Source organism: Triplophysa dalaica, chromosome 13, assembly GCF_015846415.1.
Source record: "Triplophysa dalaica isolate WHDGS20190420 chromosome 13, ASM1584641v1, whole genome shotgun sequence".
Taxonomy (NCBI): Eukaryota; Metazoa; Chordata; class Actinopteri; order Cypriniformes; family Nemacheilidae; genus Triplophysa; species Triplophysa dalaica.
The window spans coordinates 20,473,370-20,495,196 of NC_079554.1; the positions used below are offsets into that span (position 1 = coordinate 20,473,370).

The 21,827-nt window shown below is 39.5% G+C and overlaps 1 protein-coding gene across 2 annotated transcripts in view; it reads right to left on the reverse strand.

The window, feature by feature from the left end:
- The window catches only part of atad2b (ATPase family AAA domain containing 2B), a 61,510-nt gene that overhangs the window by 14,838 nt on the left and 24,845 nt on the right, over positions 1-21,827 (reverse strand). For both annotated transcript variants that reach the window (XM_056763731.1, XM_056763729.1), the window contains exons 24-25: positions 21,071-21,190; positions 409-966 (exon numbers count right to left, since the gene is read on the reverse strand). In XM_056763731.1, the coding sequence (XP_056619709.1) occupies positions 409-966; positions 21,071-21,190 (678 nt within the window). The remainder of the gene's footprint in view (positions 1-408; positions 967-21,070; positions 21,191-21,827) is intronic.

A 21,827-nucleotide genomic window follows, 5' to 3' on the forward strand; every position in this document is an offset into this window, starting at 1 on the left:
TCGGTAAAAACATATAGCATGTACAGTGCTTAACACATTTATTCGACCACCTGGCATAATAAAGAGAAAACACCAATATTTGTACAAATTTCAAATCAAATTTGAGCTGACACAATCAACTTCTCTCAGAAGTCCAAAATTAAGCGCAACATTCAACAATTAAAACTATATATACCTATATAACTATATAAAGTCCATATATTATGGACTGCAAGCAAATAACTGTAATTGAGCATCTCTATCAAAATAATGAAGTGCTTTCTTCTTTTCAACTTTCTTGTTAAACAGATCATTTGAAAATTCATGGATAACAACAATAATATCACTCCAAAATTTCCAGTGTCGTCTTATCCTCTTTGTGTGTGTGTATATGAACATATTTATGCTTTCTACAGGTATGCATCGTACCTTCTTTTTCATGGTCTGTATCACACATCGTTTCCACCTCTAGCGTTTCGTTTTCCTCTGCATTGCATTCTGGGCCGGAGGATTCTTCATGCTCCGCTGGTTCATGCTCCACCGGGCCTCCGATGACAGACCCCAAACCTGCCGTCACCTCCTTTCCACCTCCTTCAGTTTCTTTACCGCTGTCAATGCTGTCCATAGACTCATTTCCATTCACGCACTCCTGAAGAATGGGGGCCGCTGACCCCTCCCCGGTGGTAGCCCCAAGTGACAGAGCCCGGTCTGCCTCCTCCTCGCCCGGTGAATCTCGAGAAGTCGTGGGTTCACAGGAATTCTCCTCCTCCGTGGAGAGGACATGTCCGTTGGCCTGGAGTGGCTGTTTGTCCGGCTCCATGGTGTCACAGGAAGACTCGTCCTGCACCATGGCGACCGAGTCTTCCGCCCCCTCTTCCTCCTCCGGCTCATCGTCATCCTCCGCTTCTTCCTTTTTATAACTCTTTTTCTTCCTAATGATGCCCCGTCCCCAAATCGGTCGTCGCCGCAATTTGCGCTTTATGTTGTCTGAAAATGACAAGAGATTACCATGGTTATTTTTACATTCTGTCAGGTGCTTCAGAACATTAACCGTGGCTGAGCACTTAAAACAAGTATCGGTGTAATATCACGAAATGAAGCCTTGCATTTGAATAACTTAAGATCACCGCTTCCTCCCATAATGACATGCAAAATCCCTTTTAAAATCGCGGGTGTGGAAGCCGGTCTAAAGCCTTCATTAGACACGACTGACTGCGTGATGAACCCCTCACCCTCATGTCTCACAGTCACTCGCATGACAGCAGGAAGAAAAAAATCGTTGTCGTGACCGGCGCCGGGGGAGCTTGTGCCGAGCGTTCCAGAACCACGGGGAAAAAATAGATAGAAGCGTGTGGGCCAATCTGTTAGCGCTACACGACACCTGTCCACTGTGTAATTGGTCGAAGTGGAGGGGGGCCACGGAAAAACACAGCGCTGGTGTCGCTCGGCACGAGGGAGGCCGTGCTTAAAGCTGTAATTGAAAACAATGGAAGGCGGCCCAGATGTGCTTCATACATCAGAGCCCGAGAGGACCGAGCTAATTTTCCTCCGGTATCGGACTCACCGACGGAGCAGTCGCACTCCACTCACAATAATGGATTCCCAGCCCACCTCTTCCATTCTAAACACGACAGACTTTTTTTTTATCGGAGAGGTTGATTGCCCAACACTTTCGCAACTTTCCCTTCGGATGTAATCAGAATGATCGAGTGAATAGAGAGAGAGAATCTTGGAGATTGCCAACAGATGGATAGAGTGCAAAGGGGAAGATAGCGTAAGTGAAAAATCTGCCTAAAAAAAAAAGAGAGAAAACCTTCCCGACTTCAAAAGTGCCTTAAAAATGTCAAAGTGACGGCAGTAAAACTTTAACAGGCTCCATTCCGCACATTCCTCCGGTAATGTCTGGGGTGAAACGTATCAGGGTTCAAAAGTGAAGTTTTGACTGTCGTTCCCTTCTGCAGGAGCTGTTTATCTAAGCTTTCGCTCTATCCAAACTACGAGGTGATGCATGTTCATTTTCAGATCTTAGAATATGTTCTCCTGAGCATGCATGCAAAGACAATATAATCCTAAAATAATATAATCCATATGTTGAATCGACCGTACAGCATAAACACGGCCCCTGCTATCTGTAGTTTAACTACTTTCCCCTTGAAAAGTAAAGTAAGTGATTACTTCTGTGATTTAATTACGGTTACATCTGATGTTATTGAGCTAAATCCTGTGTTATATATTCAATAGTGGAAATTACATGAAAATTATAAGTCTAACTTTAAAATGTATGCTTTACCATCTCACATTTGTATACTTTCGTCAGTTAATAAGAATAATTAATGTAGTTATTTATTATTTATGTGAATGAATTTAATAAGTCGTTTCATGTCTATCCTTGAATCAATTCTAATCAAGAGTGATGTAGGATATAGAAAGTAATTAGTAATAAGTAAATAAATACTTTTTGGAGAGAAGAATTTGTAAAGTAATCTAATAACACTATTGAATATGTCATTTGTAACTAGTAATTCATTACTTTTTCAGAGTAACTGTTCACGATGCCATCTTTGCGGAGGAAAAAGCGTATATAGGAAAGAAATGGTTCTTCGATGGCATCGCTGACTTCCTCATCATCATCATCATCATCATCATCATCATCATCATCTTCTGTTTGTTTCTATCAAGACAGCTATTTGAAAACCACAATGGATTCATATCGCAGGACAAACTACAAAACCAGTCGTGATCATAATGCACATGCACAAGATCTGATGTCGAATACAGATGGACAACAAATAAAGCGTAACTAATAAGCCTCAACTTATTAGGATTTATAAAACCGCATGTAGCCGGGGCGGACGCAGCAAGCAATTTAAGCAAAGGTCATTTTATTTCCTGGTAGCCATTTCACTTTTTCTTTGGTGGCTACACAAGACCTAATTTGACATTTCGGCCAAATCACGGCGCACACAATAGCCGTGACTCACTCCAGAGAGACCCATGCAGTGCATCAGACCCTAATGATCCATAATTAAGTCCACAAAAGCTCAGACTATTTGTTTGTGTTCAACCAGAATACTGGATTTATGATTGAACGGCACTACAAAGGAACCGACTGATAGAAAACACAAGACTTGTAGAAGCAGAGGACATACTGTACTGATGTGTCCCGATTCTATCTGCTGCACGATGCTGACACGCTCGTCATCAAAAGACGACATCCGAAAGCCCCATTGAAGGCGAATTAATACGATTTTGGAGACGGAAGCGTGCTTTTGTGTTTTCTTACTAGTTTTATACAAGGCTTTAAGCCCAAGCGCAAGAAAGTAAACGGCGACAAAAGGAGCATTGTGAATATTTTACCCTCTGGTTTTAAAATCAGATCGATGATAGAGCCAAAGGCAGAAGATTTGCAGAAGACTTGCAGACTGTGGCCTCCAGGACTGTTTTATAACCCTCGGGTTTCACCGTTGAGGGATATTTGTATCGCTGAAACGTTCATTCAAAGTCATAAAAAGCCAGTTCGTCACATCACACAAATGCTTATTTCATGTCTAATAGGTAGAGAAAATGAGCGTGAGGATTATGATCATGATAACACAATACAGTCTTTGATGCGTTAAAGCCTTGATGTGCTTTTTGTTTCTCGCACCAGCAGATGTTTTCATGACAGACTGAAGTGAGTCAATAACAGGTTTTATTTCAGATAATACTGGTGTGTCTAGTAATTCTATACACTGACGTGTCTGTGGTGCTTAAGAAACAGAGTGCAGGAAATGCAAAATAAACGAACAAAGAAAAACATCTTACATGTATATACATCACAAACTCTCAAGTTGTTTCAAATCTGTACACATTTCTATGTTCGGAGATATTTAGAAGAATGTTAGCAAACTGAGATTTCTAAAGTAGTCAACAAAATGGCTGTCAATGGTGACCAAGAACATCTTTTTTTTCTTAATTCTTCAAATATCTTCTTTTGTGTTTAACAGAAGAAAAAATATACAATATTTCTTTCTACTATGGTAGTCTATGGTGCCCCAGAAATCTCCGCTTCTGACATTCATCCAAATATCTTTCCTTGTGTTCAACAGAATACAGTAATTAATACAGATGTGGAACAACTTGACATTGAGTAGTTTGTTTTTGGGTGTACTGTCCCTTCAACAGCAAATAATCTGATGCCCTTAACCCAGGGCTTCTCAAATGGGGTTTGTGAACCCCTGGTGGTTCTCAAGGGAATTGCAAGGGTTTGTGAGTTTGTACTCTGTTTGTCTTTACAAGTTGTTTCCATTACTTTTAAAAATGAAAAGTGTTACGGACTTAAATAATAACAATAGTTGTGTAAATTTCAGTTTAGCTTCATTAATGTACATAACATAGAGAATAACTTGTATAAAGAATACCATGTTTTTTATTGTGTTTAATTTATATATCATGTTTTTCTTTCATTTATCTATAATATTATCATTATTACATTTTAATTATAATATATTTATATTAAAAGCTGCTTTGCAACAATGAAAATTCTGGAATGTGCTAAATAAATAAAAAAATACTGCTGATAAAAACTTCAAAACATATAAAAAAACGTTTTTCAAGTTAAACTTACAAATGCGTCATTAAATTATTAAAATATTTACTTAAAATCTCAAGGGGGTACTACAAGTAAATAATTTAGCTCAAAGGGATTCAGCTGACCAACAAATTTAAAGTCTCCACAACCCATTTCACTATAGTAAACTTATAGTAATATTTAATAAGTTGATCTGTCGGTCGGTTTTCCTAGGAAATGTAAATATGACGTCATTTGACATCAGCACGTAAAGAAAAGTTCATTTCAAACATTGAGCTTTGCGGGGACAAACTTTACACAAACCAATTGAACCGAGTGTGATGCCACAGATTCATTCTCACACAGTCCTGCTAACATGAGACTTTCTCCCAAAGCATCAAGATGTGTACTGAAGTCAGCCGTTGAGCTTCAGGTCACAGCGGTACAGGGCAATGGTGAGCTGTGCAGGGAAAAGAGCTGTTACCCATTGCACGCGGATGGATGAATCTGCACTACAGCATCTCTGTCAGAAAGCACAGGGAAAAGGGAGGAAGAGATGGATAGAGAAAATCTCACCAGGGAGGACTTCTCACAAGCGGAGATTTTCACAGCCTGGCTGCGTTTGTGAATGGAAGCGGCTCAGAATAGACCAAAAAGCACAGAAAACATATTTCAGGATTTGAGCGTGTGAGGTAGGGGACTGCATAAAATAAAGCTAAAAGAAAAGAACAACGGTTTGTCTAAGCTTGCGTACGTGTTTATGGTCCTTAATGTAACCCCTAAAATATCAGAGGCAGCGCTTTTTCATCATCTGTGTGTGTTTGCTACAAATACGCTTTCATTTATAAATGTCACCTTTCTAAACACGGTGATTACTCATAGCTCAGCTCTCCTGGCCACGTACAGGCGACCTTTCCTGTTACTCCTAGGGAAATGGAAATCATTTTTAAAGCAAAACAAGACCCACAAACTTTTAGGGGTTGAGGCAAGCACAGGTAATGATGAGTACATCAAAATACGATATATAGAGAAAAGAGGGAGAACGAACAGGATATTTATATGAAAATACTGTATAATATAAAACAGCTCATGTATTCTCATATTTACAACCGAGCTACGTTTCCTTTGTTTTCCTATTATGCAAATCAGTTTCATAACCTTAAAATAAGAAAGCTGCATTGCATCTGAGGAACTCGCCGATGTCTCCGTGTCATTAAAGAGAGAGAGAGAGGTCAGAGGTCAGCCGTATGCAGGTGTCAGGTGGCTCCAGTGGTCATTACCAGAGAGAAGCTGGGCGCTGGCCGAGGGAAAAAGTTGTCATTCCGTGCTCATCCCACGTTTAAATAATGCATGGGAATTGTTGGAGCATGAACACACAGTCCCAGACGGTTTCTATAAAAACACGTGTGTGTATGTGGTGGAAATGCTCTTCTTAGAATAGCTCAGCACTTTGTAATAATTAAAACTGCCACCGCATGCATATTTCATGCAGCGCCGAGAAATTTCATCCGCGCACCCCCAACTCACCCCCCGCCGCTACCTGCCGAAACACCTTATCTTACCTTTATTAATTGTCTCACAGCACACAAATACTAAATCCGTCATTTTAAAGGTCCGCCTTGTAGGGACAGCTTTCCCATGACGACTCCCATGATGCAACAGCCTGAAAGCACGGGTCTACTGTTCGTAAGGTACACATAACAAGACAAACCAGCTAAAATAAATATATTCAATATGAAAATACAAGATACAAAATATAGGATTTCTGCCATTCTACAATAAACTAGAGATGTGCACCGATAATAAATTGCAACACCAATACCAATAGCCGATAATTCAGAGTGATGTCTGCCGATACCTATTCTGAAGATTAAATTAATATTTCTTAACTTTATGATTAGTGCTAATTCGTATCATGACTATTAATACTGAACGTCAATGACGTTTTCAAACATTTTCTGTATTAAGTGCACAAAATAGTTGCATTTTCCTGTCCTCTTTACCTGACTACACTTAAAGGACACAAAACATGAGAAAATTACATTTCACGCAGTGTGTAATGTTGCCTTGTTTGAAAGTAAGCAGTCTGCCAAGTTGTAAATCCGAAGGTGAATGAATAAGTTATTGGCTTGAAAAAAAGGGAGTGGACTCTGAATCACGCTAACGAGTCGTCCATAGTCTGATTCGCGAACCACCGCGGATTTACGTCACTACATATAGTCCCTGCCTAGGTTTTGCTAGAACTACACACTTCTACCCCAAACACTGTAGATCATGAGCCTCATTCGCGGTAGACCAATCACAGCAGCCTAGACCATCTGACCAATCACACCAGACTAGGCTAGCCGAAAGGAGGGGATTAGACAGATGAATCGCCAATCGTGTCATTTGAGAGTCAGTCAAGAGCTTGTTGTTGGACACTCCATACACCAAAGTAGGACCTTAAAAATCCATAGTTATGTACTCTTTAAATGCGACAAAGTTACATGACTCAATCAACAAATTGTTTATTTAATCAAATGAATCTACAATAAAATTCATCAAATTGTTTACTTAATATAAATAAAATATGAATAGTTTATTATTAGCTACTAGCCAGACCAATCGATAAACACAGACAGGAAGTTGGGCTTGGCGCATGGGCTAATAAACTTTAGCTAAAGATTCAGATGAAACTTTTCCCTAAAGGCTATTCTCCTTGGTCACTAGACCATTTAAAGAGGTCATATCATGGAAAACGGGTCTTTTATTGCAAGCTTGAAACAAAAAATCTTGAAATCGTAATATAATAATTTCGACACAAAAGTCTCTCCCTAGTTCACAGAACATTGACTTCACCTGCAAAAACTGGTAATTCTGAATTCTTAATGCTCGTGACGGTCCCCTGCTCATTTACATCTCACTCCCTCATCTGTAATCTCCCCTTAATGTTGTTACTTTCACACGCCAAGAAGTTAGCTAATCATATCAGCTTTAATTTACATGATTCTTAAAGAAATCAAAAGCATCCTGTTTAATTTGAAGGCTCAGCGAGGCTAAAACGATCACGTGATGATGTTTAACTATGACAAGAAGCTTGACTAACATCACTAAAGTAGAAATGAAATAAAGTCTTGTAGGCAGGTAGGGCCGGTGTTTCCCAGGACCACCTCATTATTCCAATAGTTTCATTCAAACATTTCTGCGCCTTTACAATGGCATTCATTCCTTAACTCCTGCATGGCTGTGTGGGTGTGTCACGCTGTGCATGTTATTAAACCGCTAAAACCAAAAGCTGTGTCAATCGGATCTGATGTAGATGAGCTCAACAAAGGAGAACGAAAGTAGAAACGGCACGTGGCTGAGGTCCATTCACGGCCCTGTTCCAACACATCCGAGTCTCAAGTTTTTACTCTGTCGGGAGCGAATCAATTGACTATTATTAAGTCAGAAACTTAACAGTCAAGGTTAACAAAGAGTGCTTCAATAAAAAGTGGCAAAAAAGCATTTTTCTACCAACATATTTAATACAGGGAGCATTAAATTGCAAACAAACCACACAAAACATTTGGAAAGTAAACACTATAGATAAGAGGATGGAAGTTAAGCTACAATCAAAACAGCGTCTTGTTGGTGACTGCTTGACATGGATTGCTTTAGAATTAGCAAGCGCTCGAAAGCACTCAAAAACTAAATGCCCGGCAACACAAAGTCTCAAATAGGGAATACACTGAATACCAAACAGTGAACAGGCAGTTCACAAACAGTTCTTTCAGTGACCTCGTAGTTCTGCCAAATCAATCAGATTAAAATAAACTCTAAAAGCCAAAAGAGATGAAAATGAGTCAGGATTGTCATTTATAGCTGCGTACCTACTAGTGGTGGGATATAAAAATCGAATCAATTGGTCAATTCAATATCGATTCTCAAAAGCCGTGAATCAATTTTTTTTTCTTTCATATTTCCGCAAGCACTGAACATTCATTAACGTGAATGTTATTGCTACTACTATCCACTATACGTCACTTTTATTTTTACAACATGTGGGCATAGCGTACGTCATTCATTGCTCAATTAACATGGCAGTTGCGAATAAAACATCACCTTCACATAAAAGGCAGCAGTTCATATGATTGCAGCCTCTCTTTACAGCTCATTTTGTGAAATTGTATTATATCTTAAATGTAAAATAACCTGACTCCGTTTGATCAAGGTATGTGACTGTTCCGTCTCAATACACCCAAGTGTTCCCAAAAATAAAGTTTATGGATCTTCATTTATATTTATAATTCACCATTGTGATCTGAGGTTAACAGATTTTTGTTTAGAAATATCTATAGGATTTGTATTAAATCTATAATCATTGACTCGAATCGAGAATCGAATGCTTAAGAATCGGAACCGAATCGGAATATCAGAATCGATTCCCAGCCCTACTACCTAGTCTGAGTGCAATCTCGGCTACCTTGTTTTTGCCTTTTTCTAATGCTACGTTCACACCAAACGAAAGGCATTGCGTTCCTCGCTCTTCATTACTCGCAGGAATAGTTTGTTTTTTACGCGTGAGTGACGCGAAAAACATTGCACTACGGAGATTGTTTCACACGTCTGGATGTGTCAAACGGTACGTGTCAATGATCTCCCGCGCAAATTTTCTAGCCCGAGTTAAAATTTTCACATTTTTTAACAGAATTTTTTGAGAGAGCGACAGCAAGAGAGAGAGAGAGAGAGAGAGAGAGAGAGAGGCGACACAGTTTGTCATTGTGCCCTTTCTCATGCACTGAAGGTACTTAATACGGTCTGTGGATCAATCACAGATTCAGTCTATGCCTGTGGAAATGAAGCAGATCAGTCAAACGTTTCCTCGGCCGACTGCAGAGCGGAACACGTGAGCAGGTCAGGGGTAATTCATCTCTCCTGTAAGTGTGCTACTGAACCACACCAGCACAGCCTTCGTCACAGTCTGTTCTCAGGAACGCTTATGGAGATAACAATGGCCACCTGAAGAGCTCTCAACGCCGCTGCGTTGACACTCGGGTGGATGTGTACGTTTGACGGTCGGTGGTCTCATGCTTAAGGTTAAGAGCGTCTCGATGCACAGCGGATCATGCTTTGAAATATAGTTCTGCTAAAAATAGGCACAACTTCAAGCCATTACACAAAGGACGGTTGCATCTCGTATGAATGAGACGAAAGCTCGTATTCTCATGAATGAGTCAGTGGCTTCTGAGAAAGGAATGACATCATGCCTCTGAAGTACCGGGACGTACATTACCAAACCTGGATGAGATTCAAAGCAACGAGGGTCATCTTGGCATTTGCTAAGCCAAGCGGTGTGGATAAAGAAGCGTTTCTGATTTCACAATGCCTGAAGCGTTTCCCCTTTCACACTTTCTGTCAAATCTTTGACCTGCGAGAGCTGTCCAGCGGACTACAGAGAAATGGGTTTATTGTAAGGTTTTGCCTCACTTTGATGCAGACGCAACAGGATAGAAAGTATTTTATCTGAAACCTGTACGATCACTGAGAGAGTGTGTTGAGCACAGAATTATTACATGATACGCCCAACTTGTTTTTTTACCAGTTGACCATGTTAAGCATGGGAAGACAGCACGTTCAACATTGTAAAGAAGTCAGAAAGCATGGAACACCATTGCAGGGCCGCTTTAAGTATTTCTTTTTGGCCATTTGCCTTTATTAGTGCAGTAGGAGAGTAAGGATAGGAAGCCAAGTGGATGAGAGAGTGTGTGGGATCGGGAAAGGAACACGGATCGCCCGGAGCGCAACATGTCAGAGCGTTAACCACAAGGCTATCGGCTATGACACGCCCATTTTTTTAAATCTGCACCTTGCTAGTAAATCACCTGCAGAAATCGTCACTCCCATTTGCGCTTTTTTTATTGTACTCTCACGCTTTTAATTACTGTTTAGTAAATCTGGACCCAAATATCGTATGCACTGCCACAACCTACAAACAATTCCTAACAAACTACATTCAACAGTGAAGAAATAAAACAATCCTTGCAAAACAGAATCCGGCACAATAATCATTTCACCTCGATTATTTGTCGAAAGTTAAAATTGAAAATCGCACAGGCCCAGTTATTAGTAAATAAGAAATCAAGCAACCAAAAATTTGCACTGATATATTTGTTTGTGTTAATCTGACTTGTCACAAACCGGTCCAATAATGACCCATATTATACACAAAGGCCGATATTTCATTGTAGTATAAGCTACTAACTTAATGATTTGGAGTAGGTTTGTTAAGAACCTCTAACGCAAATTAAGAATCTCAGTTTGATCTTTCAATATAGAATTTTTATTTAAATTTCCTTATTAACACATTTACGTACAAAGCAGGCAAATAAGTTGTTTTTACTTATTTTTTTATCAAAAAAATGCCATTTAACTATGTTAATGAATCAGTGGAACTCAATTTTTTACTTGATTTTGAAGAATCCTTTTCTAGACTTCCTGAATTTCGCTAGTCTTGGCAAATGTTCTGCCAGCGATAAGCAGGATAGCCACCTTCACTTTGATCAAATCTGCTGTTAAGAGGCAACAAAGTGAGAATGAAGTCTTCCTGGCAAACATCCTGGAGAACTGCTTAAACTTCAGATACAGTCATCACTTGCTTGGCGTCCTGGGGTTCATCACCGACCGCTGCGCCGGATGCTTGGATTCCACGGTGAGCTTTATGTAGAAGCACATGATAGTCCAAACACACAAACTACAGAGCATGCTTTTAATGGACACCATTAGGAGGCTGCGAAATTCGGATTAATACCAAGCTGGGATTGTGATTACCTGAAACCAGGGAGAGGAGAATGTGGGAGAGTCCTGGCTGGCTGGTGTGGATTTCAAACATTCATCCTCTCTTTTATACAAAATCCACTAAACAATTTTGGGCAAACAAAGCAGGGAATTTGAAATAAGAGACCACAGGTAGAAGCCAAAAAGAGTCGGACCTCTACAGCACGTTAGAGAAATTGTCAGTTCAAAGCTAGAGTTTACCAAAGCGCTGAAGCGCGGTCAGATGCGATTACGCACAACAGGGACTGACGTTATTTTGGGCCGTAAAACCGACAATGGAATCAAACGGTAACAGAACCTGTCGGTTCACCTGAGACTGATGTCAACAGATCTGTAGGAAATTATTATGGGCGGGATTTATGAATAAAACATCAAATGGTGTGTCGGGGCAGATCTGTTGCGCTTTCAAAAGGCATTTTCATCTCAGGCTGCAATGAGAAATGACCAATTCAATACCGAAGAACTGGTGAAACATTTGTTCTATCAGTCTGAATGGTTCAACATGGATGAATCAATCAAAGGTCAGCAGAGAATCACCATAGGATCTACAACACAAAGTCATAATCCTATTAAACAAATGCATTGCACTACAAAGCACCTACAATGTCTTCTGGGAATTAAAAGATGAACCGCAAAATACAGAAATTCCCCAAAATGGTCATCCAAATATGAATTTTCAGCACCTTAATAATTTCCCAAATCCATACTGATAAGACTTTTTCAATGATTCATTTATTCTTATGACGCATTCATTGAAACCAGAATCAGATCTTAAACTGAATTTAATGGAACTCATTTTTTGTGTCAACACAAAAATCCATTTCTCCATTTAGACCCAACAAAACATGAACAAACCAAATCAACAAACCTTTTTGAAACCTTGCTTTCCTTTCAAAAACGAAAACGCACAAAGCCAAAAGAAACCAGATTCTCTAACAAGGTCCTTAAACACATCCAAAATAGCAATTAAAAGTCACAAAAGACTCTTCGACGAATGTTCCTTTTTGGGCTAAGAAACGGCTTCACCAAATTACACGCCATTACCGTAGGAATGAAACCTGCCTTTTTCTGACATCTCATGCGTAACAGCGATTGGGTAAGTCTGGGGATAAATGACGTTTTCTCACAAAGATAATGGCTGCATAATGACTGCGTTGAAGCAGCATTCATGAAGTCTCGTAACCCCGAGAGCGAGGTGGAGAAACTTCTGTGCGGTAAATCAGAAGGGTTGAGCCAAACAGGAACTCTACAGAAATAAAGTGGCATGACATTGGCACCTAATGTACAGAAAGGGAACCAGAAATTGGAACGCTAAATTGGGACGAGAGAGAGAACTATCTTTATCTGCAGACACTGTTTTACCATTTTTTGCTTACATTTCCTGTAGTGGTGCATTCAAAACATTGTTTTTTGTTCATCCCAACCAGCCAATCAAAATGACACAAATTCAACAAATGGCATACGTTTAACCATTTCAGTATCCTGTATGTTTTATTCTAAGCTATGCTCTTTTATACACTAGATTTAATGCACATTTCAAATGCTTATGGTTAAAAACTGACTTACAATTAATGAAACCAATGTACAGCACAGCGCCACATAAAACACACAGGCCATTCAATGGGTAAATCAGTTGTTTACAATGAATCTTTGCTTCTAATCTATATTCATTCCCTACCCAAACAAAATGCATGAGTGAGCAAAAAGGAAATGACACATGCGGGTTATCAGTTTACAAATGGAGTCTGTGGAGAAACAATATGTTGAACAGCAAATGCTTTTAAATTCCTCACAATCCGTGTTGGGAACAATCTGACTTTGATGGACATTTTAAAAGGGAATTCTATCTCCGAGTAAAGGATTGGAACCCAGACATCATCTAAACTGATGCTCAAATCAATGTCCAAGTTTTCCAGGAGAACTGTAGTGTCCTTCACCCAAGGCTTTATGCTCGTGCAATCCAAGACACTGTGCCCGTGACAAAGAGCTCCTGAGAACGGCGTAATGGTTCGCCGTTTGCCAAAACGCTGCTTGAAACATGCTGAAGTATCTGTCCTCACATCACTCTGGCACACTGTGAGCAGAAATAACAGGCTCCTGTTGGATGTACACCATTACAGCCAAGAGAAGAGGATAAATAAATACCCACAATGCAACAGCGTACACGTGAAAACACTGTAAAAAGGGCACACTAAATCTCAAACACGAAGAAGTCAAAATTTTATAATTGAGTACCTAAAAAGGCTTTGCTCCAGAAAATGCACAAGACGGAAATAAAACCAATTAAAAAGATAATAGTTTAAATAGAAGACGTCTTGCTTAACGAATTACACTAAACATTGTCTAACATTGGAAGCTGATAACTGGTATATTGGCCGATATACAGCCTCTAAATATTAAAGGGATAGTTCATCCATAAAAGAAAAATCTGTCATAGTTTACTCACTCTCCGGTTGTTTCAAACATGCATACATTTTTTTGTTCCAATGAACATGGAGAAAGATATTTGGAAGAATGTTTGCAATTTTCAGTTCTTGGACATCATCCACTACCACAGTAGGAAAAACAATATTGTATTTTTTTGTTTTGTTGAACACATAATGAGATATTTTAAGGAATTTAGGAAAACAAAGAGTTTTCAGGCACCTTTGACTACCATTTGATTCTTCTTATTATGGAAGTCAATGATGTCCCGGAACTGAAAATTACAAACATTTTTCCATTTATCTTTCTCTGTGTTCATCGGAACGAAGTCATTTATATTGGGAATGAAATAACACGAGTGTGAGTAAATTACATAATTTTCATTTTTGGATGAACTATCCCTCTAATAGAAATTTTCAAAAAACAAAAGCCAAAAAGGTGACCAAAAACTATTTGGTTACAAGCATTATTTCCAAGTATCTTTCTCTGTTCATCAAAGCATAGAAATTTATACAGATTTGGAACAACTCGAGGGTGAGTAAATGATGACAGAAATATTATTTTTGGGTGAACTGTTCCTTTAACTGTTCCTATGCTAGTTGCACACGGTGGTGCCGGCAGGGTTTTTGGGACACCAGAGTCGGCAGACTAATTACCGGTCGTACAAAACTTTAAGGGAAAAGGAGAATTTTTGGCCGGCAAAAAAGCGACATGACAGATCCTCTTTACATTGCTAAGCCAAAACAATTAGATGTTATACGACCGGAAATGAGTTTGCCAAACCTTCCTTCTCAAAGGCTCACCATCTTCAGCAACTCACCAATAGTTGATATGTGTATTAAAAAGCTTTTTGTTCACTACAAAAATATTTGTAGGGATAAACTTTTCAAAACATGAAAAATAATTCAGGCAGTTTAAAATAGCCTTAACAGCTAAGTGAATCATTGAAATGAATTTCACTGTAGAAGCTCGGGACAGCGTAATGATCGTGCTGGGGACACGAATACTGAAGACTTTTACTTTAATACACCCATCTTCATAATTAAGTCAATTAGCGCTTATATTAGAGAAAAAAAGTGCAAATCTACGGAGAGCACAGATCCGCTCCATGTGTAATTTGGGACCAACAAGATTTCCCAGAACAAACCTAGTAGCCCCAACGCAATATAAGTTATACATTATTCAGGCCAAAGGCTACATCACAAACCGCAGAAAAAGGGTTGCTTAAACTAAATGTTTTTAAACTAGGATCTATTTTCCATCGAAGCCATTACTTTTAATTGCTCATTTAAATGTATTAGCCACCGCATGAGAACAGCAAACATGACTCGAAATGATACATAAGTTGCGTGAAAACCACAGCAGAGCCGCATGATAAAACTTTACGCAATCCACTGAGCTGACTGGGAGGATCGTGAATGATCATATATAAGGCTCTGAAACGGCATCAACAAATGCTATTTGTGGTTTATCATCCGTGGCAAGTTGCCTAGGTAGATCAATATCAAACTGACAGATTCATAAGATTTAATTTTTCACAAGATGCCTCCCTCACGTTGCGCTGCAGTTTCTGATTTTCGGCTATAAATTGAACATCTATTAAGGACCAAAGGGGAAATTTGCAGAAATCCAATTTCATCCCTTAACCCTCTATTGCGTAAAATAAAAAGCTGGATTTACAAAATAAATCTGTTTTCTCGCATTTGAAAATTGTGAAATGAAGTAACTAATACATTTCTTTTGATCATGTAAAAATACAAAATGAAAAATATCAACATTCTATGAATTATTTCTGCTACACTAAACATTGGTGTAAGTTGCATTTGCGCTCTACTTTTTCTGTAAAAATAATGTCAATACCCTGCTTTTTTACCCGGTTTGCATGGATAAAAGTTTTGGAATGGCCCCTTTTTAATAAACATCATTTCTGTGAGCACAAATCTTCATTGTACAGCATATATAATATTCTAGACAATTGTGTGCTTCTTATTTTATTGCAAAAGTTTGAACAGAGTGCTTTCTATTCCAATGTGACAATGCCAGTGTGCATAATTGACTCAAGTGTGGAAGAACAGACACTGCAGAACAGAAATAAAACCCTCCAAAACTGTTGCAACAAAGAAGAAAAAAAAACTCTTTGTTTTCCTGAAATTACAAGAATAGAAAAAACATGTTTATTTAAAACAGGATTATACCCAACGCTAAAAATGTCACTTGTTTCTTGGTTTACGTGTTTTTGTGCTTAAACACTAGATGCGCAAGCAAGCGCGGATGATGCAAGCATTTCATACTGGCCACGTATTGTTAGTCGTGGCTCTCTGTCCACAAGTTTTAGATGCTAATGGTCCCTAAACAATATACACCTTGCGTAAGCATTTCTTAATTTATTCCAAAAAGTGGTGGTGACAAGTTCCACCTGTCCCACCTGTCCCACCTGTAAATTAACCCTATGGCAAACACACAGTGCACAAAGCAGCAATGACCCTTTCAATGTCAAATGTGTCGCGGCAATGATTTACATATACATTCACGGATATACCATACGCTTTCACCAAAAAAAAGAGACTTACATTACATCATACTAAACATTTATTTATGAGTATTCAATCCCTGAGATCGAACCCATGACCTTGGCGTTACTAGCGCCACGCTCTAACCACTAAGCTACAGTGGTCTTACTTTTCTACAAGAGAACTTAAACGCATTCGTGGACACTAATTAGTTTCTTGTCATTTAGCAGTAACTGCAGGTCTGGTCCCGCAGGAGTAATTCAGGGTTAAGTGTGTTATTCACTGAAAGATTCTGGATGGTATACTTGTGCACATTTAACCAGCAACCTTTGTGTTAGTTCACTAGATACTTAACCAGCCCGTAACACTTAGCAATAAGGCTGTATTTGTTAATATTAGTAACTCTGCATAAGATAACATGAACTTAAAATGAACAATATAGTTTTTCAGCATTGTATTAATATTTGTTAATGTTAGTTAATGTCAATACAATCATACATCGTTCTTTCATGGTGCATTAACTATGTAACCAGTTACAACGTTTGATTTTGAAAACGCATTAGTAAATGCTAAAAATAACATGACCTTTTTGATGAAGCAAATGCATTACCTTCAACATATTCAACCTTATTGTAAAGTGTTATGACCTTGGATAAAGTCCTGTTTATTCTGTAACCAAAGTGCATTTTATCCCCCAATTTTCCTAAATATATTACAAAACAACCAAAAGTAAAAGGGAGAACCAGATATCTGTTAAGCTAAAAACCACAAACTAGAAACACAGTGGTATTACTTTCACATCTGCTCTAAAACGACATTCGTACCAACCAACTATCTTTTAGCTGATGCAACCTCTTCAAAACCATGTTTGATAAGACACTAAAGTCCAGATCGTGCAGACATATGCCAACAAAACCTTCACTATCACAAAGTTTCAATCAAGGAAAAAATACGGACAACAAAACACAAGAGGACAGCCAACCTGTGAAACATATTGTGTATCTTTCCAGCTGCAGGTCTGCGTTCAGCCATTCCAGAATGTGTCGTGCATATCTGAACACTATCAGTATCTATACAAAACATGTGTTTTCCATATGTATGAGATTCGTTCAAACACACGTCCACATAAAGCTTGATTTAGAGTTTCTCAACTACTGTGTTGCAGCTGTGTTTAGGGTCACAGACAGCAGGGAAAAAAAATTCACGGAGGCGGACAATTTTTCTATGCAGGAAAAGCCTTGTAAATATTGTACAAATAGTAAGACAAACAGGTTTATAAAAACATTTCAAAAGAACTTGTCCAATAAACAACAGCTCATATTTAATCAGCATTCACCATGCATGGTGCATGATGTGTTTTATACGCCAAGCATGAAACAATTGAAATTCAAGAGATATTTACTAAAACGAAATTGGCAATTTATTGTTTGCCTGAGGCATTTCATGGCGATATCAATACGTTTTATTACACTTTTGTTCTATAATAGTGTTGGCCGGGTCTACATCTCAGTCCAGAAAGGGAAAGAAGTCAAAAAGCCCTGATTTAGAGTGCGGGCAGCGGTTCACAACCTTCGGCGTCAGATAACAGAACAGATAAGCAAAAAGAGAGCTGATCCAGACGGCCTGAGGGATTAAATATCTCTTCTGCTCCCCTATTCAAGACCTTGATACTAGACCTGCTGAGTTTTACCGTCTCTGTGAGTTTGCGGCTGACTCATCACTCGGACAATAGAGAAAAGCAGAAACACGGCGATTTTTACCAGCCTCCATCTTCATGGCTGCTACGAGACTGCTGAGGTATATAAATCTGACGCTTTGTTTGACATCTATCCACTCGTATGGCTTTGAGCACTGGCTTTCATGTCTGTGAATGTAATGGAATACAAGACATGATATACTGTATACAATTCTAAAGCTTTAAAGTAACTACTGTATGTGTACTGTATACCTCATATGTCAAATGATTAAACAAATAAGAAAATATTATATTATGTTTAAGATTAACTCTTTTGATTTCAGGGAAAATATGTCCTGGCCATGTGCTTGAACGATAAAACAACCTAAAAATCTAATTGAGCACTTGGTCCATTTTGTTTAATATAAAAGTACTCACAGAGGGAATGTGAGAAATAAAAAAATGCCCAAATACATGTTTAGGGGAAAAATCTCAACAATATCTTCGTCACTGAAAGCTTGAGATTTGATACGAACTCACCCTATCTGCACAGCAAGAAATATAACACAGGCAGGCAAAAGCCGCCGGTCTCATCCTGAGGTGTTTATTGCATCTAACAGGCTCCTTCTCATCTCTCAAGGATGTTATCGTTCTTTTTCTTTCTTTTCCCTCGAGCGGCTACACTGTTCGGCTGTATGACGTGACGGGCCTCGGATCATCAGAGACATGTGCCATCTTGTGGCCGGTCGAGGAAGAGCGGGACACAAATTAGAGGACACACACTGTGTTGTCTTACCATAAAGATTAAATGGCCATGACAGAGTGAAAGGTAAAGTTTCAAAGTTATAATTTCTCTTTTTAAAATAAACATGCAGTAACATATGGAGACATACGACATGGGCAGGCACAATCAAAATATAGATTATTTGTGGCCAAAAAACATAATAATTTCAAACTACATGACATGGCAACCTTGCCTCAACCATAGACATTACACATTACATGTGAATAAACATGTAAGAAATGCTATTCCTAGAGAGTAAAATACTTAATTTAGATTTGAGCAAAACTAGAAAAAGTATTATTCAAATTATCTCCTGGGCCTGGAAATACCAATTTAAAAATTCCAGACTTTCAAAGATTTTAATAATTTTGGAAATTGGTAGTACTCCTGTCCTGGTAATAAATGAATTATGTATTCATGTGTCCTAACAAGTTTTATGTTTTTTAGACCTTATTTTTATGACAGTGGTCATGCTGTCAGTCTTTCACATTGCTGTAGGAAGACTTTATGTCACTCCTGAGGTTCGATTTAGTTGAAATTCAACAGACACTGGACTGGAATGACCACAAAACATCTAGAAATGCTGACAAAATAAAAGTTTGTAATGGTCTCTTAATTTTTTCCACACCACTGAGCTACAGCTTTCCTGTAACTCATTGGTGAGAGCATTGCGTTAACAACGCAAGGTTGTGGGTTCGATCCCAGGGGATTGCACATACCTAAGTATAAAATGTATAGGTTACTGCAATGTAAGTCCCTTTGGATAAAAGCATCTGCCAAATGTATAAATGTAAATTTAAATGTAAGCTGTATATAGAAAACGTCTGTATGAAACATCATGTCCAATACAGATGAAAGAAAAATGAGCTGATGATTTTAATGCAGTTTTGATCAACCCTACACTATAGAAAAAATAACAATATATTGTACCGTGACCCTGACAACAATATTACACCTCCATCTCCCCGCTAGAGCATGAACAGCCAAAATCGTACAAATCTGAAAAAAATAACCCGCGACTTGACCCGCTTGACAAGATTACGCAAGCATTAAGTCAAAGTGTTTCTCAACACAGCTACGCTTCAGAAAGTTGCTAATTAATCTCCCAAAGTGCATATGAAAGAATCCCAAAACTGCCATCTGACAATTTATCCTCGATCTAATGAGTCCACGTTGGCAAAGTTGCAAGAACAAACTCGCTTGGCACGCCAGGGGCGGCAACGGCAGCTCTCGGCAATTCACAGCATTATGGCTCAATATGGCAACGGCACGGCGTAAACAAGCCGCTCCCCCACAACAACCTCTTTTGGGGCGAAGCTAAAAGCGGAGGTGTGTGATGAATGCGGTAAAACCATTGCCAGCTGCTGCATGGATGTGCATGCGTGCCTTGCTGCGGAGCAGGTGCCGACGCTACTTTCTGACCCCTGAGCCTTCCCAGCATCCCTCTCCATCTGCTGGGTGGCCACAGGAGATGTTAGCCCCGGCCGGTGATACTGTTACAGGGCGGCAGGATGGGAGTGCGATCAGAGAGTGTTGCTCTGACGGTCAGAGAAGCTTTGCTCTGGGAGTTGCAGCAGTGCTGCGGTCGCAACACCTGCGTCAATCCTGCCTCGTTGTCTCTGTGCAAATATCAATAGCACCGGGACTACAAGTCACAGCGCTGCACGACGTCAGAAACAACAGCATGAAACAAAGCAAAACACATGGACATGAGGCCTATTTGTGCAGAATGTAAATCAAATAATGCGTATATATGCATGTAAGTATTTATGCTGTACTGAAAGTGAAAGATAACCCAAAAATCAAATGTCATCATTTACTCACCTTTTTGTCATTTCAAACCTGTATGACTTTTTGAAGAATGTTGTTAACTCGAACCCATTCACTTGCATTGGTTTTGTGTCTATACAATAGAAGTGAATGGGGGCCCACGCTGCTCGGTCACCAACTTGCTTCAAAATATATTCTTCTGAATGTCATTCAGGTTTGACAAGAGGGCAAGTAAACGATGACAGAATTTTCATTTTTGTGTGAACTATCAATTTAAGTGACTTATTCGTCAGGTAGACAGTGACCCTATTAGCTCTCAGTGAGGTGAAAGAGAGCCAGTATTAGAACAGCCGTGTACCTCCAAACCCATCTCACAATCGCCCCATCACCCGTGAAGACTCCTTACACAGTCAGAGCTGATAGCTAAAGCGTCTGACCGTGCAAGACAAAGCCGTCGCCCTTGTTTCTCAGCACCAAGTCACAGTCCAAGTACACCTCGTCCCATCACCTGGAAATAGTCCAGCCTAAGAGCTGTCACACAGAGACCTCGACAATCTCCGTTGTCGTGTTGTGTATATACTTACTGCTGCAGTGCTTGTCCACTCCATCGCCCTGAGAACTGATTAACCCCGCCTCCTCTCCCGCGGGCTTCCTGGTCGCCACGACGCTCGGACTGACGGCCGGCTGCGGCGGGACCTGAGAGACTGAGACAGACCGAAAACAAGAGTTACACAGTCATCAAAAGTAAATAAGGCTTAGTAAAATAATACTATACAAACATGAGGGGAGAAGTTCGAGAGGCGGAGATTTGTAGCATTTAATGAATAATGAACGGTGCGATTCTGTGAAAATCTGCTGAGCTTTCCGTGTGGGCTAAAATATAACTTTCCACCTTGCTGTATAAAATATTCAGCAGCACTTCTCTACAGCAGGTCATTTTTTACCCCACCGTACTCTTTCAACACCGAACCGGCGCTAAATGAAAAGGAACCGAGGGCAGTCCCAGAAGGGGGCCGCGCGGAGTTCTCATTATGGCAGATATGGAGCGATCGCACGGCAGAAGTCAGAAGAAAATCTGTCCACTGGAAAACCTCTGGTGATTAAAGGGGGGGGGATCTGCTCGCAAAGAAGCTCACTGCAGACTTTGAAGCAAACTACACTAATCTTTTTTCTTTAAAAGTGGAGAATGAGTGGAACATTATGTGCCTTTTACGATGAAACCTCTATAGATGAATGTTGGTGCTGGTGGGTGTTAATAAGCGTGGCGAGAAAATCTCCATACTATCTGCTCTACAAAGCTTCCAAGATTGAATTATTGCACCCCTCTGTTGCAGCAGTGAT